This window comes from Balaenoptera musculus, chromosome 1, assembly GCF_009873245.2.
Source record: "Balaenoptera musculus isolate JJ_BM4_2016_0621 chromosome 1, mBalMus1.pri.v3, whole genome shotgun sequence".
NCBI lineage: Eukaryota > Metazoa > Chordata > Mammalia > Artiodactyla > Balaenopteridae > Balaenoptera > Balaenoptera musculus.
Genome location: NC_045785.1, coordinates 122,969,001 through 122,979,933, shown reverse-complemented (window position 1 = coordinate 122,979,933; position 10,933 = coordinate 122,969,001). Strand labels below are relative to the sequence as shown.

Here is a 10,933-nt window from a genome sequence, read left to right as displayed (position 1 = left end):
CCCTCTCCGGGACCCAAGAAGAGGCCCCTTAATGGCAGGAAGTCTGTCTTCCTCATCTTTGTAGCCTTGGTTCTTGGCACCTAGTAGATGCTTAATATGTTCGTTAACATACACATTTCTCGGTTGTCTCGAAACACATACATTTAGAATCCTTTCCTACACACACAAGATCCTTTTAAGAAATGGAGTAATCCATGTTAATGCGCCCTGCAAACTGTAAAGTGTTGTGCAAATGCGCCTGATTTTAGACAAAAGGCCGAGAAGCGATTAAGTGTTGGACAAATGTGAGCCGTATGTATAATTGTTCATTTCATTCTAGTTTTACATATTTTCTGTTAAAGAGCTGCATGCCCTTATCTCATAATGCTTTAACCTCATAATGTTTTAACAGGAGAAAGTTTCGACGCGGGATTCCCGCCTACCTTTTCCAATTCTGCTGAGCCCCTCGGTTCCTTGCACTGTCAAAAAGGGAACCGAACGGAGGGGCAGGGGGCTCAGCGAAAGCGCACACCCTTGCCAACAAGTTATGCCAAGTCCCCGCAGGTCCCTCTGTCCCAGTTCAGAATGGCCCTGGCCACGTGCGTACCCAGACTCCCCCTCCTCGAGTCCCCAACCCCGCTTTTGGCTCGGGTCCCGAACGCTGGCTTCGCTGGGAGCAGCCGCGCTGATCGCTCCCGGCTCCGCGCAGCCCGCCCTGCCGCCTCCCCCGCGCCCCCTCTCCCCCCTGTACTTTGTCACTCAGCGCTGACCTGCGAGCCGCAGGGGCGTGCACGTGACCGAGAAACTTTGGTAGCCCCGGGGCGGCTGGCGGCGGAGCCGGCGGCCGAGCTCCCCCGCGCGGCGCGCTCTGCGGCCGGAAGGCGCTCGGTGGGCCGCGCTGCCTGGGCGTGCGGGTGCGCCAGCCGGCGGGGAAGGCGCCACCGAGCGCCGCGTAGACCCCGGGGGCCCGCGGCAGCGCGCGTGCCGCCGGCGGCGCGGTCAGCCCGGGGCCCCGCCTGCGCGGCCCGGGCGGCGGCGCCCAGGGACGCCGGGGGCCCGCTCGCGCCCGCCGTCGCCTCCGCCGCTCGGTTACCTCGATCCTCCTGTCTCTGGCGCTTCCCACTTCCCTCACTCCTTAATCTGGATGGGAAGTTGCGGAAAATGGACAGGGTCGTGCTGGCGTGGGTTGCTCTCTTCTGGCTAACAGGTAAGAGGCGTTTTCTACCGAGACGGATAACTTTATATGTATTCCGGTACTGGTTCTGTTCTAACCCTAGCCCACCGCACCGCACCCCCAGTTACCCCCCATTGTGCTTAAAGCTGCTTAGCAGGCTGGTGGTAAGTGGGGGGAGGGGTGTGTGTGTGTGTTAGAATGATGGGGGAGGCGGAGAGAAACCCGGTATCAAGTGAGCTGGATCGAGATGCAGGTGTTTTGACTCATTCGAGATAAGAGATTGTTCTTTCCAGTGTGCATTTCTCCTTCCATACAACGGTTCTTCCTTGGTCTTATCTTGAGTTTGTAATGCTGTGAGTCCTGGGAAAAGCCTGGTTGGGAAAAAAAATGAAAGCTCGGAGGAAACTGATTAATTAAGAGAACTGGTTTTCTGGGGGGTTGGAAGTAAAGGAGTGTCTTCTTAATTCCTTCCCTAGAGAAGCCGGGAGCCCCAGGGGCATTCTTCAGTGGCTCCCAGGTGTGCAGGGGAGCGGCGATGAGGAAGGACATGGGGATGGAGGCTTGATTGGTTGTGGAGTTGAGGGCCCCACTCGCATTTGGTACCATTTGGGGAGTGGTCCCACAGAAGAGAAGAGCCTTCCTTCCCCCATAAACAGGTGGGAACACCCTCTAATAAAGATAATTTGCAGAGATATTCAGAAGGTAGGGCCTTGCCTTAGCATTAGAGTCACTTCTTCTAGCTGAGACCTCCGTGTTTCCCCCTCCCTTTTGGTGAACTTTCTCCCCACCCTCCTGGGGTCTGGAAAGGCTCTAGTTCCTAACACGTGTTCCCACAGGATGATCTGTGAGGTTGAGAGATAGGTGGCCAGGCTGAATGGGCAGCCCTGAGAGATTCACAGAGCAGCCCTGCCTTGGGTGGAGGTGGAGGGGTTAGGAAGGCTTGGGTGGTCTGGACTGGGTCTGAGGCAACAATTCAAAGCAAGGTGGAACCAAGTGATGGAGGAGAGGAACAAGGGAGCAGAAAAGTGGTGAAGACAAGATGGGGTAGTGAAGGGCAGGAGAGAAAATGGAAAATAACACCAAGAACAAAGTTGTGTCCCCTCTGGGAGCATTGAAGACTGGGAAAAATCAAGTCAGTAGGAAAAGAGGAACAAGATAAAAATATCTAAGGCAAGTGATTGAAAGAGGGTAAAATACATTTAAGAAGAAAGACAAAACCACTATGTCCCTTAGCTTCAGAATAAGAATATAGATTGCCTCAGTTTTTTTTTTCCATTCCTAATGAAGGGTCCCTAACACTGGCTCTTGCCCCCTGCGGGGTTTAGGTTTGGGGAGGGGTCCCTCAGCAGAGTTAGCCTCTTCTCTTGGCTGCTCTGAGTTCATCCCTCCCACATTATTCAAATATGAATCATCTCTAATTTCAGGGATTGCCTGATCCATGCCTCCCCACTCCCCTGGCCTCCCAGTGCCTTCTACTTCCACCCTCACTGATTCTGAATGTCCTTAATTTGCCTCTACTTCTCAATTATCATATTTGAGGGGAACTTTGGCCTTGAACCTCTATCACCGCCTCCCTGAAGTCAGCTAGGCATCTGGGGAGGGGTCCCCAAGTCAGAGGTGCTCTTCCAGACACCCTGGGGTATACCCAAAAAAAGCTCTCTAGGGATTTGCAGGGCATGGGGCAGAGGGGAACATATAGCCCTTGCTAGATGGCTGAGAGCTTTTCATGAAATGGTCCCTGGGACCATCTAATTCAGTCCTCTCAGTTTATACAAATGGAGATCCAGAGAGGCAATGTGCACACAGCAAGTTTGTGTTGGAGCGGGCACTAGACCCAGTCCTCCCAAACCCCGGGCCAGTCCTGTTTGCACTCTCCTGAGCTTGCTCTCTGAGCTTTGTGGGGTGTGTGTGTGTGTGGGGGGTTGTTTTTGTCTTGAGGGGAGGTGCTGCTTCATCTGGTCTGTGCCTTCTCCCATCCGCACCTGGAGAGGTTGCTCCTGCCTGGAAGCAGGCAACAGGTTAGTTATCAGGGCCATCCCAGCTGTCAGAGGGCTGGGACTTCCAGGCTCTGCAAGTAAGCCTGGCTCCAGAGGTCCCACTGATCACCCACTGGCATCCCCTGGTCCCAGTTTCCCCTTCCCCCCGCATCCCACCGTGGACAAGCCTCAGCCTCAGCAAAGTGAAGCAGCTAACAATGGCGGCTGGGGAGAGGGAGGGAGGGAAGAGAGAGGAACAGTCAAGGATGAGATGGATTCAGACTCATCGTTCACAGAGCAACCAGGAGACAAAAGGTAAGACATTTTAGTCCAGCCCAATCAATGAATTCTCTCTTGAGGGGGTGGTGGAAGGGGAGGGAGAAAGGAAAGGACAGATTAAAAATGAGTCAGAGAGCCAGGAAAAAAACCACATTCCTTCTCCCTCTCCCTCCCTTTCTCTGTCTTCTCTCTTTTTCTCTTCCTCTCCTCCCCTTCCCCCACCCCCCACCCCTAGTTTCTCTCTTTTCATGCAGGCTGAGCAATTTCTAATCAACACTTCAGGCTTTTTTCCTCAGACTCTAGCAGCTCCTTCCTCGTCTTTCATTACAAAAATTCTGTATTTTTTTCTGCTGTATATTTAGCCTCATGATTTCTCATTGTCATTGTGATGCTGCTTCCTGTAATAAATTGTTTTGTTGTTGTTGTCCTTGTCGTTTTGCACAAAACAAAATGCTTACCAGCTGCTATTTTAGCAACAGGTGCCATCTAGCAATACGACTTGAGGAGGGTTCACTCTGTCTTTGTTCTTGAATATGGATGGCGTTTCAGCCCTTCCTGGCAGCAGAGGCTGCAAGAAACGCCAGAGCTGTGGCGACACTCTGGGAGCAGGCAATTCGTTTTCCTGGAGACTCTTTTGGGTCTCTCTGTGACAAAGAGTGCTTGTTCTATTAGCATTTCTTTTGGTACCCTTTTGGTTGTATTCATTCATTTATTCATCCTTTCTCCAAGTCTGTATTAAATTCCTGTGGTTTCTAAGTATTATGATAGGTGCTGAGAATAAAGAGAGGAAAGACATAGTCGTTGCCCTCAAAGAGTTGTCAGTCTAGTCAGTGACTCAAATGAGTTTTCAGGTAATTTTGATATGGAGGTAAGAGGTCCCATGACAAGAGCCATGAGAGCCGCACAGGTGCTACGAGAGCACGGATGAGGCATACATGCCTGAAACCTGGGGTGGGAGCGGAGCAGCTCGGAAACAAACTCCCAGAAGAGGTGATGGCTGAGTTAATACATTTATTCATGCACAGTCAGCTGCTGAGTTACTGTCACATCCAGGCATGGTGCTGGGGTTAATAAGACAGCCCTGCCTTCAAGGAGCTTACAGTTTGATGGTGGAGACTCCAGTGATGGAACTGTGATCACCCAGTTATGGAGTACCCTGTACAAAGGCCATGATACAGATCTGCACTAACTGTTGTGGGTGCCTCACGGTGGCTTCTAACCCAGCCTGCAGCAGGCAGGGAGGAATCCAGACACAGTGGCTGGTTTGGTTTGCATTCAGGTAGATGCCTGGTGACCATGAGAGGATGGGCTTGGGTATGGAGGGTTAAAGTGTAATTAGCCCTGGAGAAGGAAGAGTTGCTTTTAGAGATTCCTGACACCTTAATTTCCATTATCGCCTTTCCGATCCTGTATACTTTTCAATTTTTCTCCCTCCTCTGTTCTACTTTTCTCCATGGAAGAGACCTTTTTCATACCGGAGCATCTTCTTTCAGCATCTTGTCACAGCCCTCTCCATGTCCCACCATGCTCAGCCTGGGTGCTTGTCTCTGGACTAGGAGAGGGGGGTTGTTTCAGTATCCCCATTACTCTTTAGATTTTAGACTCATGATTCTGCTGAATGTCTAGTTTATACAGATTTGGGTATTAGTTCTAGTAGTCCTAGTGCAACACTATGCTAGTAGCATGCTGTGGTCTTAGTTCAAGTACCTAGTGCTTAGTACAGCGTTAGTAGTATTAGTACCAGGACTTGGTTAGTGGAAAGAACCCTGACCTTGGATTTGAGGATTGGATTCCAGTCCCATCTTCTTCACAAATTAACTGTATATCCATGGCATCTGGGTCTTATGATCAGTTTTTTTCTTTTTGGCATGTAATTTTATTTTATTTTTTCATTGAGATATAATTGGCATGTAACATTATATTAGTTTCAGGTGTACAACATGAGTCCATGTTTGTATATATTATGAAATGATCACAACAATAAGTCTAGTTAACATCCATCACCATATATAGTTACAAATTTTTTTCTTGTGATAACTTTCAACATTTATTCTGTTAGCCACTTTCAAATATTCAACACAGTATTATTAACTATAGTCATCATGCTGTGCATTATATCCTCAGGACTTATTTATTTTATAACTGGAAGCTTGTACCCTTTGACCCTCTTCACCCACCCACCACCTCTGGCAACCACCAATCTGTTCTCTGTATCTATGAGCTCGGTTTTTTGTTTTTGTTTTTAAAGTTTACATGTATAAGTGAGATCATACAGTATTTGTCTTTCTGACTTATTTCACTTAACATAATGACCTCAAGGTCCATCCATGTTGTCGCAAATGGCAAGATTTTATTCTTTTTTATGGCTGAATAATATTCCATTGTGTGTACATGCATATAAATATAAATTTTATATATATATACACACACACATATAAAAAATATACATGGCATCTTCTTTATCCATTCATGAAGCGACGGACACTTAGGTTGTTTCCATATCTTGGCTATTGTAAATAAAGCTGCAGCGAACATGGGGTTGCATATATTATAATCTTTTGAATGAGGTCACGTCTTAGGTCACTTTCAGCTCTAAGAGTCTATGGTTCTGAACTTTTCTCCATTGAATTTTGATGAGTTGGAAATCAAACTTACAAAGCAATAGATCCTTAGTGAGGAGCCATGGAAGGAGCCCCATTTGTCTTCAGCCTTTCCCTGACCACTACTGATTAGAATGAAAAATGGCAGCTGGGAAGGGAGAGCTCTTGTTAGCATTTTCAGAGGAACAAGTGGAGTAGCACTGAGTGCTTGGTGGACAGGATAGGGTCCACTCTGAACAATTAAATGTAGTCATACTGGGGACTGTTGAAACAAGGCAAGTGCTTTGGGCCAGATGAGATGAATCCTACTCTAGCCAACATGGCCCTAGAATGTCCCTTCTAGTCTCAACTTTTTGTTCCAGGACACACTCACCTCTTCACCCCTTCCAACTATTTTAGCTCTTATATCAACTTACCACCAATCAGGAATATAAAGAAAGGTAGGATCTGATTGTTGCTCTTGCTTATTTAGATACTATAATGATCTTCTGTGTGTTAAATGGCTTTCGTGGACATTATCCCTTTTGATCCTTCTAAGTAAGTAAGGCTGATATTACCTACCTATACATAAAAGGGAGTAAATGACTTGCCTAAGTCTATGGTATCTTATTGATTATAATAAGAAATAGCGTCACTGACTTACAAATGACTTGGTTGTTTCAAATGCCTGAATCCAAGTGAAACATTATTTTCTGGTTAAGGTGGGTAAAACTGGAACTCCTGATTTAAGGGAACATGGTGTCTATTATGGGGCATTGGGTAGTGAGGCTCAGAGTTCATAGAACTCAGGGAAATATTACAGGGAGAAGTGATAAAGAATAGCATTTAGTATTTCTAATTAAATCCTAAGATCTACAGGAAAAGAGTGAATGAGGAGTGCTCTGGTGAGGCACAGGAGAGCAGTGGATGTGACCCTGTGACAGCCGAGACTGCTGGCATGTCAGAGCCCCTCTGGGACTAGGGGCTGGTACTGTGCACCCAGGAGCTACACAGGATGTGACTGTGGCATATGTAGGCTTAAAATCTTGGTCTTCAAGACAGCTTTTGGCTTCCTGAAAATGAAAGAAGGCATTTTGGATAACTAGAGTTCCTTATGGGCCAAGAAACAAGGAAGAACTCAGAAGAACATGCTGCTTCCCTGTTCTCCTACAGCAGCTAGAGCCCTGCAGGAAGTGGTTCTCTAAAATAGTAGTAGAACCTTCACATTCAACTGGGATCCTGCATCGTCACTCCTCCTTTGCCCTTGGCTCATCAGGGGGCTGTTGGGGGAGAGGGATGAGGCTCAAACTGACCTGGATTTGAATACTAACTTAATAGTTTACCTTATTTTCTTTAGCTTTAAAGTGGGGAAGCTAACTTACCTTATAGGGTTGTTGTGATAATTAAAATGAAATTATGTACGACTCCTAGCACAATATTTGGCCAATAGTAAGCTCTCAATACTTATTATGAACCCAAAATAGGAGTATTAGTCAGCATTTTGATGCAGCAACAAGCAACCCCATAATCTCAACAGCTCACAACACCAAACATTTAGTCGCTCATGTAATATGAGAGCTGCAGTCAGTTGCAGGTCAACTGTAGGCAATTGGTGGACTTGGCTCAGTTCCAAGTGTCTTCTTATTCCAAGGCCCAGGATGAAGGAGCAGCCACTATCTAGGCATGCTGTTCTCATGGTGGAGGACTCATGGTGGGTAGGGGGAGGGCACAGAGCCAAACCACACAAATGCCTTTTAAGCTTCTGCTTGGACAAGTCTTATGGCACATGTACTCACATTCCATTGGCCAAAGCATGTCACATGGCCAAGCCTCTAGTCATTGGAGTAGTAAGTGTACTCTACCTACAGGGAACAATCTAAGAGTGAGGAGGGAAAACTAAAACAATCTAAGAGTGAGGAGGGAAAACTAACTGGGAACAAATAATACAATCTATCAACTGAGTTAAATCATTCAACAAATGTGCTGAGTACCTACTACGTAGCAGACTTTTTAAAAGCCTGAAGGAGAGAGCTTGTTATTAATGGCAGAGACAGATGACTAAATAGGAACTTCTCGGGCAAGGTGATGTGATTCTCTAGGGTAATATGACTGTAATAAGAGCAAGAGGAAGCTTCTACAGGAAGTGATAGCTGAGGAAGTCCGGAAAGATAAGTAGGAGTTACTAGAGAAAGAGTGGGATGGAGGGAAAGGAAATTTACAGAGGAAACAGCATGTGCAAAAGCCAACAATCAAAAGAGGATATGATGTTTTTCAAAAAGTACAAATATTTTAGTATGGCTGGAGAATTTAGTGGTGCAGGAGGAATGGAAGAGAGTGGCCCCGTCTGAAATGAGCCCTTGTACTTCTGAATGCCTAGAGGGAGTCTTTAAAAGGGTGAGAGTAAAGGAGTGCTGTGATCAGATGTGCATTTTAGAAATATCATTTGCATCTCAGTGTGAAGGGTAAATTAGACACAGGCAGACTTGCAGCAAAAACCAGCTAGAAGACCCTTGCAGAAAGAGAGGCAAGATATGAGATCCTGAAATCTTGTGGTGCAGTGGAGATGAGAGAAGTGGACAGAGTGACCAGACATGGAGGAAGTAGTCCATAGTCCTGGGTTGGTTGGATGTGGAGGCTGAAAGACAGGAGTATCAAAGATGCCTCCAGGTACCTGGCTTGGGTTTGCTGGGGATGCCATTTGTGGACATGAACTAATATAGGAGGAGAAACGTGTAAGGGAGGGAGAGACAGGTTCAGTTTTTTTCATTAGATAAGTTAGAGTATAGCCTAAGATGCTATAACAAAAAGACCCTAAAATATAGTAACTCATACAAAAGTCTTTTTTTTCTCTCTCCTGTAACAGTAGAGATCAGTGGGACTGAGTCTACCATTCCCAACCTGTGGCTCCCAGGACTGCTCCAGTGATAGTTACTCTTCAGCAAGTAGAAGCAAGGAAAGCAGAGGGTCAGGGCAAGTAGTTTGTTTTTAGAGAGGTGACATGGAAATTACACACATCACTTCTCCTCACATACCTATGTCCTGAATCTAGTCCCATGGCCACAATTAGCTGCAAGGGAGGCTAGGAAATGTAGTATGTAGCTGGCTTGGCTGGCCAGATTAACACCTGGGAAGTTCTGTTACTAAAAGAAGGGGGCAGTTAGCATCTCCATCTATAGAATGATGAGTTTGGGGTGCTTGTATAACATCCAGATGGAGAATGAAGTTATATATTTGGGTCTGCAGCTTGGGTGAGAGATCTAAACTGGAAATACAGGTAACAAGTTGATAAAAGTGGAGAAGAGCTTTCATACAGGAGCTTTCTCTGTCCAAATGGCTGATCCATCCTAGAAGTCTGACCCACCTGAATGAATCAGGACAGCTTCCAAAGTACCTTGGCCCTGCAGGGTAGAGACTGACCTCTCTTAGTACTGCTTTAGTCGCATTGGAACAGCATGTGGGCCAGCTAGACATTACCCACGAGCTCATTTCAGATCTCTGGAAGACGAGGCAATCAGACAGAAAGGAGATGTGCTTCTTGCTTTCATCTGCGCAGTGGTGGCAGAGAATGGGAAAGCATGGCTCCATGGGACACACAGAACATATGCTTAATGAATGGCAAGCTCTGTGTGCACAAGCACTAGAGTTATTGGCAGCAAATAATAACTAGGCCACGAGCAATGCCCACCTGGGCGAGGGCAGCACCAGTGTTTACTTTAGCCCCATGGAAAGGGGGGACATACTGATGCCTTTTAGGACTCTTGGGGAGAAAACATGCAAGAATGCTGTCATATTTTTTACAATCTCAAAATAGTACATCTGGTCACCCTAACCCTAAAATGGATCAAGCCATTAGGTACTATGGTAACAAACAAGAGAAACTGATTCTGTCCAATTTAAGCAGGAAAGAAATTTATTGAAAGGAAATTGATTAACTTACAGGACTAATAGGCAAGCTGGAGAACTAGGCTTAGAAAACAGGCAAACAGCAAGGAAATGTCTACTCTTCTTGGTAAAGGCTTTTTTATTTTATTATTTAACCCAACTATATCAAGAAGATGAATGGTTTCTACTTCTGGGGGAAAAAGGTTCAAGCTGTGTTTTGTCTTTAAAAATTGAGCCTGTGGGTCATCATTTCCCAAAATGCTTTGCTTCCCATGCTGACATTGCTACTAAGGGATGGACACGCCATGGACCAAACCTAGTGGAGATGCTCGGACACTCATTATTCATCTCTTACACTTAGAAAACCTGCCCATTAATTGTTCCTAAAACAATGTCCTAGGAAATTGGGACAGTATGTTAAAAATGTGAGGACAAAAAGATGAATTTCTTAAAGATCTAACTTAAAGGCGGGAAAAGGAAGATGTGTATTGTCATACTGAATGAAGAAAAAACTTAGGAGTCTGAAAGCCAAGATATGCTGATGAATGGGCAATTCTGAGGTCAAATCCCACTTCTGGGAGTTCAAGGGTTAAGGGATGGGTGAGCTTGATACAAAATTTCTAAAGATGCCTGTCTATGGTGATGATAATTTTCCATGATATTTAGCAGCAATCTTTGTTTCTCTAAAATGGGGCTGTGCTTATAGATCTGCCTCTCAAAGATGCTGGCAGGAATAGCTTACAACTATTGTGGGGAAAAGGAACTTGCTTTGAAAAAAATGTAAGTACTAAAATAAGAACAGCATTTCTGTAGATACTGCTTTTGTTATCCTTGCAAGAACACAATTTGTCATGTATAGAATCCTTTTCTTTACATGAGAATTGGGACAGGAACTTATTTTGCCACATGCAGTGAGGCATTGTCTGCACTTGGAGCTGATCCTCCCTGGCCTGGTGACTTGGTACCCCTGGTGACTAGCTGAGATGGGAGCTGATGCTCTGAGCTGTCACTCATCACTCTACTTTTAGGCAGCTTTCCTAGTTATTGACCAGAATCCATTCTCT

General features: G+C 45.9%; 1 protein-coding gene across 3 annotated transcripts in view; it reads left to right on the top strand.

Moving 5' to 3' along the window:
* The first annotated feature begins 910 nt into the window (after positions 1 to 910).
* The window catches only part of ILDR2 (immunoglobulin like domain containing receptor 2), a 59,137-nt gene continuing 49,114 nt past the window's right edge, over positions 911 to 10,933 (top strand). For 2 of the 3 annotated variants that reach the window (XM_036830834.1, XM_036830823.1), the window contains exon 1: positions 1,035 to 1,186. In XM_036830834.1, coding sequence (XP_036686729.1) covers positions 1,141 to 1,186 — 46 coding nt within the window. In that variant the 5' untranslated portion in view covers positions 1,035 to 1,140. Of the gene's footprint in view, positions 1,187 to 10,933 lie in introns of all 3 variants that reach the window. The other variant, XM_036830814.1, reaches the window with a different exon arrangement.